At 45.0% G+C, this 15060-nt stretch overlaps 1 protein-coding gene across 3 annotated transcripts in view; it reads left to right on the top strand.

Moving 5' to 3' along the window:
- Positions 1-15060, top strand: part of LOC135114059 (mucin-2-like) — a 30038-nt gene that overhangs the window by 13688 nt on the left and 1290 nt on the right. Inside the window, exons 2-4 of one of the 3 annotated variants that reach the window (XM_064029714.1) lie at positions 7664-11484; positions 11679-11886; positions 13484-13545. In XM_064029714.1, the coding sequence (XP_063885784.1) occupies positions 7781-11484; positions 11679-11886; positions 13484-13507 (3936 nt within the window). In that variant the 5' untranslated portion in view covers positions 7664-7780 and the 3' untranslated portion in view covers positions 13508-13545. Of the gene's footprint in view, positions 1-7663; positions 11485-11678; positions 11887-13483; positions 14522-15060 lie in introns of those variants that run through there. The other 2 variants (XM_064029713.1, XM_064029712.1) reach the window with 2 other exon arrangements.

The following is a 15060-nucleotide window of genomic DNA, read 5'->3' as shown; positions in this document are numbered from 1 at the left end:
CACGAAGGCCAAAATGGTTCAAACTAACTTTCAACATTCCCTAAACTCCCAGCCGAAATAAATGAGGTAAAAAAAAAAAAAATCTTTAAATCGTCTGCGATACTTTGCTACATTAGTGTTGGATGCTCATTTGCGTGAAAGCAGAACAAAAGCGAGGCGAAGTAAATAAACATGTGAAAACAAATTCCGGTGAAGGAGGAGGAGGAGGAGGAGGAGGAGGAGGAGGAGGAGATAAAAAAATAAGAAGATAAAGGAAGAAAGAGAGGAGAAGAGGAGTATTAGGAGTAAGAGGAGGAGGAGGAGGAGGAGGAGGAGGAGGAGGAGGAGGAGGAGGAGGAGTAGGAAGAGGAGGAGGAGGAGTAGGAAGAGGAGGAGGTGAAGGAGGAAGAGGAGGAGGAGCAAGGAGGAGGGAGGATGGGAGGGGCGTCTCTCAAACGTGGCCTAGAAAGGTTGCCTGTAATGAAACAACCACTAGTATTCCTGAGACTGCCTCGGGGTCATGCTTAACGTGTGTGTGTGTGTGTGTGTGTGTGTGTGTGTGTGTGTGTGTGTGAGGCGCAGGATTGTTTCTTTCTTCTGTCCTTCCTCCTCTTCTTCATCCTCCCCCTCCTCTTCGTATTCCTTCTCGCCGCCGCCCCTTCTCTATCGATTCCCCTTCGTGCTTGGAACCACAGAAAACTGCATTAATGGTACACTCGTGAAAATGAAAGGTAGTGATAACCATGGCACGCGCGAACAACCAACACACACACACACACACCTATGATATGCCGTCCGCAGTGATTTAGTTTCCTGGTGAACAGCCACTCTACCTGTCCTCATACACACATAAACTTCAACCTTTCGTTCTCCTGGTATCCATCCATCCCTTGCCTTCCTTTCCCTCAGTCTCATGTCAGCATTATCCTCTTCCTATTACCAGTCTTTATGAATACTAATGTCCGTCTTATTCTCTCCCTGATACCATTTTTGTTTTGTTTTCACTCGTTATGGCGTTAGCCCTCACTTCCTCACCCCTGACATCTGTGTTCTCTCTCTCGCTCTCCTGATGTCGAACTTTCACAGAGCGCTGCATAATCTCTTTGGGATTAGTGGAAAGTCAATTAAGTCTCCTGCCTGCGTGTATTCAGGATGTCTGTCCCATTTTGTAGTGTCTACATTGCCAGAGTTTGTATACCAAGAGAACCTGGTTTGTCACAGTACACCAGTCTTTCCTATCGTATGTTTAGCGTCTCATTAGTGCATAGATCCTAAATCTCCTATTGCCACTCTCAGCAGCGTATTAACGTGATGTATACCCTTTAGTGAATGTCCTTTGCTTGTTTTATTTTGCCTTCCTATGACCGGAACTACGTTTAAGTTAAAAGAGGAGTATTGATGCACGCCCCCCCAAAAAAAAAAAAAAAAATTAGCCAACCTGATTCTCTTTTCTATTAACTTTTTTTGAGGAGTAACAATCAAGGAGTATTTTCATTATTATTTTGTAACCCTTAGCCAGCCTCCTTTAGATTAAAAAAAATAACCCCTGTAAAAAAAAAAAAGAAAAAAATAAAGAATCTTAAATTATTAACGAATAAAATAAATCCCTTCGAATCTGGGGATATTGCCTGGGCTATTTTATATTTTTGAGGTTGCTTCATGTCAGAGAGGATATAGGACTCACCACTAGACCGAACTAATGCAGAAAGAGAGAGAGAGAGAGAGAGAGAGAGAGAGAGAGAGAGAGAGAGAGAGAGAGAGAGAGAGAGAGAGAGAGAGAGAGAGAGAACCCATCGCTACACTATAAACGCTACAGCCATGTGTACTAAAAACGTGCTGGGGGAACCTCTTGAAGAATAGACATACTCGTACCTACCCGCCTATTGCATATTAACCGTGTTGCATCCCCAGTCATTGAAGGCATGCAGTAATGTAAGGCCCTCCCAGATGCAGTTTTTAAAAGACCTTCAGTATAAGACGACAAGTTGATCCCGACTGAGCGCTCGGGTACCTGGCAAACAAGATGGGAGGAGATGTAAGGGGATGAAAAGTCCTTAGGTTGACCAGTCTCAACTATCTAGGCACCTACACCTATGTTATCTTTATAATTGTCCGTCTATCTATCAATGTGTCTGTCTGTCTGTTTGCCTGCCTGTCTATCACTTATTTATTTATTTATTTATTTATGTTTAATTATCAACCGGCCCAGTCAAGAATACATGGACAAATACGATCAAATACCAACACAAATCTAAACTTTTATATATTTACTGAAATGATCCTTTTACGTATACATCAATAATTAATCTACCAATCTATCTACCTATACGTATATGCCACCTATCTACCTAGCCGTCCAGTTATCTCTGTGATTTTACGAAACCGACTGATAAAGGAAAAACATTAATCTATACTGAAAGATTCGCTGAGATCAGTTTTACTTCTCATCCAATCCTCTCATCGATACCCGAGCCCCTCCCCGTCCTTGGTGGCCTTCCCCAGCGGCTCCTCCGGAAAGGCCAGGCCCAGCCCAAGATGGAGAGGATGTTTTCTTCCTTCCCTCTCAGGCTTGGTGGTGGTGGTGGTGGTGGTGGTCTCAGGAGGTCTGGCTGGCGCGCCGCTCCCTCTGCGCCGCCTTCCTTCCTCACATTTTTTTTTTTTTTTTTTTTTTTTTTTGTGTGTGTGTGCGTGTCTATGTTTGCTTCTGCTCCTCCATGAATGATTCTCTAGGACGTGACTCCTCTCAAGTACGCGCCTGTTTTATACAATGGCAATTATAAGAAATGAGATCAGATTTTCTACCACACAAGCATTTCAGTTAAGGGCGGCATTTATGACTGTCTACGTATCAGTAATCGTATGCTTAGGTACGTACTTACGGTTACCATACCCAAAAGCAAATCTCTTCTGTACGAAACGAAACATAAGATGAAATGCTTTGACTACATGAGCATTTTAATTCACGACAGTAGCTACAATTACCTGTATACATTAAAGAGCATACATCTGTTCTTTCATTCATAAACTAAATAGGTATGTACGTATGCACCTGCTTATCTAACAGGTTCATCAAACAGGTTCCATGTTAATCTTATACCTTCATCTCACACTAATTATCTCTCTCTGCATGTCGTAATATTTATGACTAGCTTTTCTCTTTCTCAGACTATTTTTTTCTATCTCTTTATAAAACAGATTCCTTAAGTAGAATAAAATCCAAGGATGTTTTTAGACTCAAGCCTCTCCTCGCCTCAAGCCTCAGGCGTCTCTGTGTCAACAAACACACGTGTTTTCCGTTGCACCTCACACGCCTTGTTTGTTTTCTGACTTTTTTTTCTGCCTTTCTTTCCCTCTCGTTCATGATTTTTTTTGTCTTCCCGTTTATTTATTTGTCTGTCTGTGTGTGTGTGTGTGTGTGTGTGTGTGTGTGTGTGTGTGTGTGTGTGTGTGTGTGTGTGTGTGTGTGTGTGTGTGTGTGTGTGTGTTCGTAATTACAGTAAGTAGCGATAGCTGCTGCCAGGATTCCGCAAGTAATGTTTTCAAAGTAATGTTTACCTGTAAGCAAATGGGACGAGTTCCCGAGACATGTCACTGCAGACTCACCACATGGCTGCATTAACACAATACAATACACGAGGTGCTAACTTAGCTATTCGAGTCTCGTGTCAATAGCAATTTTTCGCCTCAAGCCACAAATATTGGACTGCATTTACGAGCGTCACAGGAAGAGTAAGTACCGGACAGGGATGTGAAGGGATGGCACCTATCAATAATGCAAAAGGCCGCCAGGTAGTCTAGGCAACCTATATAACTGAAAAGGTACGTAACTGATAATTTGGTGTTTGATGGTACAAAACCAAGGTTTGATCTGCAGTGATCTCTACGTCGCCCTCACCGTTATATGCTGCAGGAAGTTTATTGTGTACAGCTATAGAGAGAGAGAGAGAGGGAGAGGGGAAAAAAAAAAAAACAGTATCTGCAGTGCATAAGGTTACTAGGTTCTACTACGTGTTACACTTCGTACTCCTTTATCGACCTTGAAGGGTGGATTGGTAGTTTACGCAGGTGCCTAGTGTCGCTGCTGTGAGGAGGAGTCCATGCAGGTGGAAGAGTAGACGCTGATTTCAGGAACTCCATCACAGCGTTGAGCCATCAGAACAAGGATGCTCTCGAGTCCCTCCTGTGATATTAAGCGCCACCCTACAGCTTTCCGGAACCACCGTGTACCACCACTATACACACAATGTTAAAAAAATATAGTTTGCAATATCTTGGGCTTATGCAAGACGGTGAATATCATGCGGGTACATTACATCGATCCACGTGTGCTCCAGGCCAGACTACTGCATCGTGGAGGCGCCTCACACCGCCCTTCACTGCCTGTCACAACCACAACCTGGCTTACTAACTGAGGGATAACAATTACTGGTGGAAATAATAAAGTTTCAGCTTTGTGCAAGTCACCACCTTTATGCTTATTTTCCTAATTAATATCATCATCAGCACTCGTGATTAAATTGCAATATAATAAATACCGGGGTGGGATGAGAGAGAGGCCATTTTAGCTAGAGATGAGGTGTGAAGTTTCCAGTTTAAATTATTATAGTAAAGGACAGACCGGGGATGTTCAATGGAGAAAGGAATAGCTGAGTACCAATGATGAGGGAATAGTTACCTAGAAGGTTGTGCAGAGATGATGGATGGAGGAACTGAGTTTTTGAGGAATTGCAAAATATATCAAGTTTGCTCTGCTCAAATCAGAAATTTTAGATGAACAGAATCAGACTGATGCGCCTTGACTTGCAGCGCTGCCACAACTACAATGCACCAAATTCTAATTTACCACAACACTGAACAAGCTGAAGGTATTTTTGTTTTCAACTCTTAGACTCATATTGCATCCATTTGCATTGATTTGTTGACCACGACCGCTTGCTTTCGAAGCCGCATGCAGCTGCTGGACTTTTTTCATTAATGTCTTCCGGAGAAATGAATCTGAAGCAAAATTTCAAAGTTCAGCTCGAGAGAAAAAAAAAAAAAAAATCAGAGCCTTTGTGTGTGTGTGTGTGTGTGTGTGTGTGTGTGTGTCTCACTTTTTAAAACTTGATACAAAACCAGATTCTAGGTAGGAACGAAAACACAACAACATGAAATAGTCTGATATAGCGCCGTGATTTTAAAAGATAAGCGAAGCACCTGCTGTTTACCGGAACTGCCCCTGCTGCTGAGTCTCACGGCACAAGGCCACAAGTTCATGGGTTCAAAGTGTCGACTCGAACACTTCTCGCTGACATTTGCTTCACGCACACAACACACATCTGGCTAGGACAGTTTTGACCTTCTCTCTACCCTTTCCCTCTTCCTTCTCCTCCTCATAATTATTATTACTGTCACTCAACGTTATTACTATTACTACTATATTATTATTATTATCATTATTATTATTATTATTATTATTACTATTAGTAGCAGTACATTAGTTACCTTTGCTTCCAATCGTCACTTTTCTCATTATTCCTCCTGACATGTTAAGGACCACACTTATTGACGTCCTGTAAGCTGAAAACACGCAAGCTCCAGGACTTCGAGACATTGGACACCCTCGAACTGTCAGCAGCGTTCGAGGGACACACTACTGGCTCGTGCATGTTCATGGTGATGGGGCAATATGCTTCTTTATAGGTCGAGGCAGTGTTTAAGGATCCCCGTCGCGTCGCTCTCCCTGGTGTGTTAAAGCCGAGGTGAGGAGTGGACCCTGCGCTCTCCCGCTGTCGCACTCCGAACCCAAAACTGTGCTATTCCCTCAACCCAGACTGTGTCATTTCCACCACTTCTAAAAACGGCTTCAGACTCTTAGCAACCTCAACACTCAGCCAATATCAGCCTGTTCCAGTCAGTCCCGGTCAGTCTTTGCCATTTCTAGCCACCCTCAGATAGTTCCCGTTAGTGCGAGCCATTTCTAGTCAATAATAGTTAGTCCTAGACAGCCTCAGCATTCCTAAGGTACTTCTAGTCAGTTCCATCCTCAGCCAGTTCCAGCCAGTCCCAGGCCAACCTCAACAACTACAGCTAATCTTGGTCATCTGCCGATTCTAGCCAAACCCAAGCCACCTCAGTTGTATCAAGCCAAACCCAACCACTTCCAGCAACAATATACACTTGCTCGTCTCAACTTTCTAGCCACAGTTCAGGGTCAGGGACGTCGTATACCCCAAACAAAGCCAAGCTAACTAAGCACATATTTGCTCTTCTTCACATCTTGCACCTCCGAGACACTTTGTTTGCAGATGTGGATTTTAGAATTCATGAGTCGCAAGGCTCTCAAGGTGCTGGAGACTAATTGATGATGACGTGAATTGTTTGTTCTCCACTTAGGCGTTCTCTGAAATATGTGAGTGAGGATATGTTACTCTTTCCTTTATGCAATTTGACGCTTTGTGAATTATTTCGAAATGGACACTGTACCGCATTTTCACTTTTATATGTAGTGGTGTCTGATGTTAACACCAATACTGATCTGCCTGATTTTCGTGTGTATACTTGTGCATGCGTTTCTCATCTTCTTGATACAATTTAGAAAGGCTTAAATATTACTGGAATTGACAACCTACTGTATTTCTTTTAGTTGTTTAGGTTTTACTTGTCATTAAAATTGCCTTTCTGTTTTATTTTCAAATGAGCGTTGGTGCGCTTTTTCATTACACATAACAAACAAAGTGTGTCTAAAGAGTTTACTAAAATGTGCTTGCAAATTACCGATGATCTCGTTTAATATTCAGTTTCAGTGCCATTACATTAACACGTTCTAATGAATCTGAGCTCCAGCACCGGTGACGGTCCTGAGACAGCAGTGATTTATTGCCCCGGCTTTCCTCGTAATTATCTTGAATTTTAGTAAGCCTTCTTCGAGTATATTGCGAGGGTCGCTAATCACTCTGAAATTCCTAGGATATTTATTTCTGCTTGTTTAAGCAAGGTACTGATGACAGATAAAGATATATGAAGAGTATACATATACATAAGTTCAACATTCCCCCCTCCCCCTCTCTCTCTCTCTCTCTCTCTCTCTCTCTCTCTCTCTCTCTCTCTCTCTCTCTCTCTCTCTCTCTCTCTTGTACTTACAGTAAAACAGTCACTGATGTTATTATACCAAGGACTCGCTGTCCTCGTTTCCCTTGCGGTCTCTCCTGCAAGAGAGAGGTATTGTCATCTGTGGTTCCTTCTTTAAATACAATGTTGTACTCCTGTCATTACCCTGAGTGGTGCGTGCATCTTGGCGCACACATTATAAAAGAGTAATTATTCACAATTAAAAAGTGTTTCATAACCTTGCTCATGGTGTAGCAGCATTAGTACTCATAACTAATAATTTCATTAAAGACAATATCAGCAGTACTACCACTTCTACTGCTTCTTCTTCTTCTACTACTACTACTACTACTACTACTACTACTACTACTTCTGCTACTACTACTACTACTACTACTCCTACTACTACTACTACTACTACTACTACTGCTGTTGCTACTGCTGCTGCTACTATTATTACTGTTGTTTTTATTATTATTATTATTATTATTATTATTATTATTATTATTATTATTATTATTATTAACGATCTATTAATATTCGAATACTCCTTGGTAAGGTAGACTTGTTGATTATTAAAGTGTTGTTCCGGCAGGTGGGGGCGTGCGGTCAGTGGTGGAGCTGAGAGAGTAAGCCCGAGGGACGGCCCGCCCGCTGCCCGGACGTGACGCCCGCACCCCGCACATGACACACCTCACACCCGCCCACACCCATGGACACCACCACCACCATCACCACCACCACCACCACCACAGTCCCCGCCAGCTGCTCCAGCAGCAGCAGCACCGGCAGCCGCGGCCGCCCCGCGCCCGACACAATCGACCCTGGCAAACGCGGTCTGTCGGACGCGGGGCGACACAGGCTGTCCAGCTTCCCGTCCCGGCAGCGGAGGATGGGGCCCGCGCCCCTCGCCTCCTTCGAGGACCTCAGTATGGACAAAACCACATCAGACTCCAGCCCCGAGGAACGGACTCAGCTCCCGGAGATAGGAGAGGAGACATCTGGCGCCACCACGCCTGTGACGCCCGTGGTAACGTCAGCTCTCAGTGTCCCCGCATCTCCCAAAATCCGAGTTTCAGCTGCGTCCTCGTCTTCGCCGCACGAAACAGACTCTAAAGACTCCACCCCAGAAAAGGAGTTGTTTTCCGGCTATGCAAAATCTGATTTTTGTGAGAACATGGCCGCAGATCTTCATTCCAGTACTGAGGAGCTGGACGCCGACGATGAGGACCAAAAGCGACGCCGCAGGGAGCGAGCCACCAAACTCGCCGAGTTGGAGCGTCGCGAAGAGGCCCTTCGCATCGCCGAGTTGAACCGCAAAGGCTCTTCCTCTTCGGTCATCAGCGATGGTCTCCTGCCCGTCACCAGCGGCCACTCCAGCAGACTTTCGTCTCTGGGAAGCATTGGATCGGCGCGGCGATCGCCTTCGCCCCACAGGATACGACTTGAGACGTCATTCTGTGGCAGTCGTCCCATTCAGCAGCCTAGTATAGACCTGGAAGATCCGCCGGTCAGTACTACAAAAATAATGGACTTCACTATCGAGTCTATTGAAAGGGTAAAATCTCCAATGGAAGCGCGGCCGCCAGATATATTCCGGTCCTCGCCTTCCAGCTTTCCAAAGACCAAGCAAGAGGAGGTGGTAGCGGCGGCGGCAGCAGTTGCAGTCACTACGAGAGCAGGAATGACGTCTCAGTCAGCTCCCACCTCCAGGGACAAAACGCCTGTCAAAACGGAGGCAGCAAACAGAGCTTCGCGTTCACGAGAACAACATATCACTCCCACTGCCATAAACAGAACCTCCAGAGAGCAACAATCAACCCAGCCTGCCAGGTCTCCAATGAGAGATGGTCAGGAGCACGAACAGCAGCAACGTCAGCCTCTTTCGTCTCAATCGTCGCCAAGATCACCGAGAATGCCGAAAAAAGTTCCTGTGCCGCAAGTTCCAGACTTGAAAGATCTGCCAAAGTCCTCCCCATCACCTTCCACGACCTCCGGTGCTACGCCAGAACACCACAACGCCCGCTCCTCCACCACACCATCGGCTTCACCTAGACAATCGCGGAGACGTAGAACAAGAGACGAGGTGGAGAGTGGGTCGTCTTCACCTTCAGTCTCACGGAAAAGTTCCTTCACAAATCTGTTCCGAAAGTCTGACGGCACTGCTTTGAGTCCTGTTACTCCAGACTCTCCCAGCTCTAGTGGCCGCAGGAGTCCCTTTAGTCAGTTCATTAAATCGGCTAAAAAGGAGTTCCGTTCAAGGAGTCGATCCCGTAGCCGCAGTAAAAGCCGGGAGAGAGAACTGGAGGATGACACGCATGACAGAAGGAGTGTGCTTTCTATCTTCCGACCGAAGACAAAGAAGAAGTCAGAGTCAGATAAGGGAAAGGTATCTAGTGACACTCGTACCACCTCCACAGACAGCGGCAAGATCAGCGAGGCCATCACCAACGTGGAGTTTACGTTCAACGACGACGGCAAATATCAATCCTCCTCCTATGGGCTGATTCGGCAAGAAAGCGAGGTGAACAGAGCCATAAAAGAGCCCTTGGCGGCAGCGCCAACTTTGCCGTCAGAGGCAGAGGCGCCGCGTTCGTCGGAAACCATTGCCAGCTCCCGTGACAGCTCATACAATGAACTCTCATCTATAATGAATGCTGGAGATAAGCAAAGCAGCACTACAGTCGATGGAGCGAGCAAGGAGACAGAGAAAGGAGCGGAAATAGAAGATGATGAGGTATTCGACAAGCCAAGTGAACCTCCTGTGCCCACAGTTGTGAGTCAGGAACCCTCACCAAAAGTCACTGAACCAACTGCACCACCTCCGAGCGAAATAATGGAAAATAAGATACAAGCTCCAGAACAAGAAAAACCCAACTTACCACCAAAGCAAAAAGATCGTCCAAATGACACAGAGGCGACAACGGAGATGATGACACTGGATCCTGGTGGAGATGCAGATTCGCGATCTGAGTCTGAACGTGAGTCAGAGATCGAATACCTAAAGAGGAAGGAGAAACTGAAGCAGGGAGCAGAGCTGCCTCTGGACTCACCGGACGTAGAGAACAAGGTACTGGTCTCACAGGACTCCCTTGAGGACGGCGAACTACCCTATGTGCCTACCACGCTGCCTGTCGAACGCCCTCTAGCGGTGCCCATGCTGCCCGTCAGGGAGAGAACCATTGTCGTCAAACTTCAGTCTATGCAGTCCATCGATCGTCCTCGAAGCACCACGCCTCTCATACCGGTTCGCTTAGAGGAATACACGCAGCAGCAGCAGCAGCAACAACAACAGCAAGTGGCTGGTACGCCTGATTCTGAGGCAGAGAGGATGATGATCAGTATTCCACAAAAGGGCCCAGTGAAGGTGCTGCCTACACGAAGTCCAAAGCGCCAGACCTCCAAGACCTGGGATGACTTTTGCCAAGAAGGCCTTAGAAGCCCAAGAACGCTGAGGAAACAGTTCAAAGAGAGTTCTTTGAAGTCGGAAGATGACACGCCACCACCACTTCCACCAAAAATTCGTTCTCCTGCTCGTTCTCCAGTGACCCAAAGAGACTCTACTGTAGGCTCCGAGGTAACCACACCCTCCTCCGTCACTTCCACCTCTGGCGAACCTATTAAAAGCTGGATAAACTTTGACGAAATGCCTGACATTGTGCTGAAGCCGGTGCGTCATATCAAAACAGTTCCCACTCGACACCAGGTACAGCAGCGTCAGGTGATGGAGGCGAGACCACAGGAACAACGTGACCAACCAGCAGACAAAAGAACAGAAAACGAAGTTGTACCACGCAAACTGCCACCGCCACTCCCGAAGCCACTGAATCTTCAGGACTTGGATTCTGACAATGGACAGGCTCTTTCAGAGGCATCTACTCCGGACAAGGCTGACAGTTCTGACAGGTCTTCTGACAGCGACAAACCGACCAGTCCCTCGTCAAGTGAAGACCTTACCACTGTCAGAGAAAGGCTTGAGGAGATCAAGAAGGAAGGCAACGAATATGAAAATTCCGATCTGGAGCGACTTTTAGCGCCAGTAAATGACTGCATCAACAGGCTCTCGTCACTGTCGGCGGAACCTCCATCAATGGAGCGCAGATCACCCATCCCTGACAACTGGGCAGATTTCCTCCTGCCGCCACAGCCTGGAAGGAGGAGTCGCCTGTCGTCCTTAGGGTCTGACGCAGGCTCGGTGGGGAGAAGATCACCATCGCCATCGTGTATGTTCGTTGAGACTTCCTTCTGTGGCTCGCATCCCATTGACGACCCTGCCGCCGCTGAGCCTGACGTGCCCATCGCAGTGGCGAGAAAGCTGAGCGGCATCTCCCTGGGTGATCTGAGTCCCTTCGGTGGGAGCGGGAGAAGAGACTCCTCCAACCTGCTCACCTGTCCAGACAGGACCTCCATCCTCAGGTGCGTCTACTCGTGCATGCTAACAATCCCGTCCCCCCAACTACCACCCCCTACTGGTTAATTCTCTCTCTCTCTCTCTCTCTCTCTCTCTCTCTCTCTCTCTCTCTCTCTCTCTCTCTCTCTCTCTCTCTCTCTCTCTTCTTGATCCTCTTTCAAAATACCTTTTTTTTTGACGAGTTTTATGTCATTTGCAGTGACTCGTCAGCGGAAGGAGGCGGTTCACCCCGGGAGGTGGAGTACTATGGCGGCAGCGGCAGACTACAGCAACAACAACAGCAACAATACCCATCATTGCAGCAACAGGAGACCTCTCGAGGGCAGCAGGGAGCAAGTCAGCTCAACCCCTTTGACATGGACCTGGGCGTCAGGAGCAACAGGAGCTCTGTGGTGTCTCAGGACCAGGTATATGCATATTCTCTCTCTCTCTCTCTCTCTCTCTCTCTCTCTCTCTCTCTCTCTCTCTCTCTCTCTCTCTCTCTCTCTCTCTCTCTCTCTCTCTCTCTCTCGTTTCAAATTTATATGTGGCTGCATCAGAAATAATTTCATTAGGAAGTAAATTCCATACATTAGTCAGACTAGGGACTGCTGAAAAGCACGTCCATTGAAACGTAAATTATGACGTGTTCAGTGAACTGGAACAAATTGAGGTAGTAATGGTTTGTAAAGAGGATATTGATTATCATTAACAATTTTTGAAAAAAAAAAAAACCATGGTTATTGCACCACCTATTCCACGATGATGAAGCTGCATGTTGCGATTAGGCAGTAAAATCTTTATTAAGTTAAAAGAATGATCCAAAAAGTTTTAAATGAGTTGGAGCAGCTGACATCGAAACTGGACAAGAAACAAAAACAAAAAACCCAAAGATAAAATGAAGGAATAAAAACGATTTAAAACACTCTTACCATCATTAAAAATGGCTCTACATTTCCTTAACAAGTTAGTCTTCTGGGAAATTAGAGAAGTTATCCTAATGTGATTTTCAAAAGTCAGCTTGAATTCCAACATTACACCAAGAAGTTTTAAGGAATTACAGGAGTTGATTACTTGATTGTAACGCGGACAGTATCTTTGCAGCGTGATGGCTAATATCAATTACTAGTACTTAGCTGAGAAACCTCGTATCGCGTGCACTTGTTACTACATTTAATTTTCATTCGAGAATTGCTAATTATGGGGAGCATAATATTATTTTTGTACCTTCTATCTTCCTTACTTCTTAATCATCCTATTCTCCCTATCTATTCTACGCTCTTAACTATTTATTCATCTATTAAGTAATCTATTAAGTAATACAATATATTAATTATATCAATTAGTCAGTCAGTAAGACACTCATTCATTCTCCCTTTCTATTAATTTATCTATCTGTCCATGTATTTATTCTATCACTCGTCTATCTATCTATTCGTGTATTTCCATATATACAGCTATCAAGGCATCTATGTATACATTTGTTTATTAGTATTGCATTGGTAAAAGTGTGTGTGTGTGTGTGTGTGTGTGTGTGTGTGTGTGTGTGTGTGTGTGTGTGTGTGTGTGTGTGTGTGTCCAAAAACATTAGCATCACCCCCATTTTGCCGTATCGCTGCCCTCTACGAACTGTCCACTCTTGTTTAAAGTTTCATGTAAAATTTGTTCTTGTTTCCCAGTGTTAACTTTATTCTAAGGCACCTCATGACGTTCATTAAAAATTCTATATACATTCCCTCCCCCTCGCACCAACCTTAGTCTTTGCTTCATAATATTCCCTCTTCACTGTGTGTGTGTGTGTGTGTGTGTGTGTGTGTGTGTGTGTGTGTACCTAAGAACACGTAATATCTTTATTGTTTTTTCTGTGTTAAAAGAAGCTTGTGTTTTCTAAGAAATATATTTTAAACTCATCTTAGACAGACTCATAGAGCGATGTGCAAATGTGACGTGATGCAATTCTTGTGTTTGTCAGCAAGCGTCCTTCTCGGCAAGTCATGTACAGAATCACTTTATATCTCCTTACAGAGGCAGTTTAGAGGGGCTCGCTAAGGTACACAGCGACCAGCCCATAGCTCCCCCACACCAGGGTACTGTCTGCTCCTCCCTCCCTTCCTCCCTGCCTCTCTACTTTCTATTTTATCATCTCCCTTACTTCATTTCGTCCGTAACTTTCCGTGTACCTTACCCTACGGCTCGCCTGGCTTACCTAACCCTTTCTTGAACGTTTCCTTCCCTACTATTTTTTTTCCATTGAATTTCTTATTTCCATCTATTTACTCTTGAGGAAATGCTTCGTATTTCCCTTATTTTGGTAATACTGTCTTGCTGCATTTTGCTACAACTATACCCTTTGCTTCTCTTTTGTTTACTTATTCATCTCTCTTCCTGTTAGTTACAGTGCTTTCTTCATTCTATTAAATTATTTTGCTACCCATTTCAAATTTCTCCTCTTTCCCTTCCCTTTCCTTCACCTCCTCACAGTGCCCTGTCCCCCACACATCCCCTTAGTGTTGCGCCCCAAGCACAGTTGCTCCCGCCCCATTGGTGACCACCCCTCCCACGTTTAGAATGACACAAAGCTTTCTAGATTCACATTCGGCAAACGTGTTCAGAGACCCCACCCTTAGAATGACTGTCCCGGCCCTTCACTACTACTACTACTACTACCACCACCACCACCACCACCACCACCTGTATAGATACTTTAATTATTATTAGTTAAACCTCCAAAGTAGCATCACGGTAGCTACTACAAATAGCACTACCACCATCACTACTACTACTACTACTACTACTACTACTACTACTACTACTTCTACTTCTACTATAGATAACACCAGTACATACCACTACATTCTTATCTATGAGAATAAGCACCAGACAGCTTGACAAGAGGGAAGGAAGGAGTCGTGTATAGGTAAAGCAAGTAGTGTCAGGTATTCATTGACTGAGACATGTGGTGAGGCTCTTTGACCAATTAATCATTTAATAGCGTTGTGAAAGTGTGGTGAGAAGATTTTGATGTTACTCGCCTGACTGAAAGTAAAAAAAAAAAAAAAAAAGCTTGGAAGGTTGAAGTGTATGGATGAAAGGAAGAAAGGAAGGAGAGCATGAGGAAAAAAGAAAGGAAGGCATGAAGAAAGAAGGGAGATATGAAGGAAAGTAAGAACAAAGGAAGAAAGGGAATATGAAAGGAAAAAAAAGAGGAAGGAAGGAAGGAAGAAAAGAAGGGAGAAAAAGAGGGAGGAATAATGTATAATTATGAACGTGAATAATCAGGGAAGAGGGTGAAGGGAAGGAGAAGTTATGTGCTTCAGTGTGTGTGTGTGTGTGTGTGTGTGTGTGTGTGTGTGTGCGGGAAAGTTGTGAATATACTAGCGGGGACAGGAGATGGATGGGGTGTCAGCGAGGCCCAGAATATGAGCAATCTAGCACAGCCAACATTCCATATATATTACAGGTATTATGAGTGAGACCTTTGTGGCATGAAATATTTCTTTAGCTAAAGTTAGGAGGCATACATAGGGAAGAAGAGGGAGTGACGCGTCTACACATCTCACACACACACACACACACACACACACACACACACACACACACAC

This window comes from Scylla paramamosain, chromosome 27, assembly GCF_035594125.1.
Source record: "Scylla paramamosain isolate STU-SP2022 chromosome 27, ASM3559412v1, whole genome shotgun sequence".
Lineage (NCBI taxonomy): Eukaryota > Metazoa > Arthropoda > Malacostraca > Decapoda > Portunidae > Scylla > Scylla paramamosain.
Note: the sequence above shows the minus strand (reverse complement) of the source record. Positions and strands in the feature narration are given on the sequence as shown.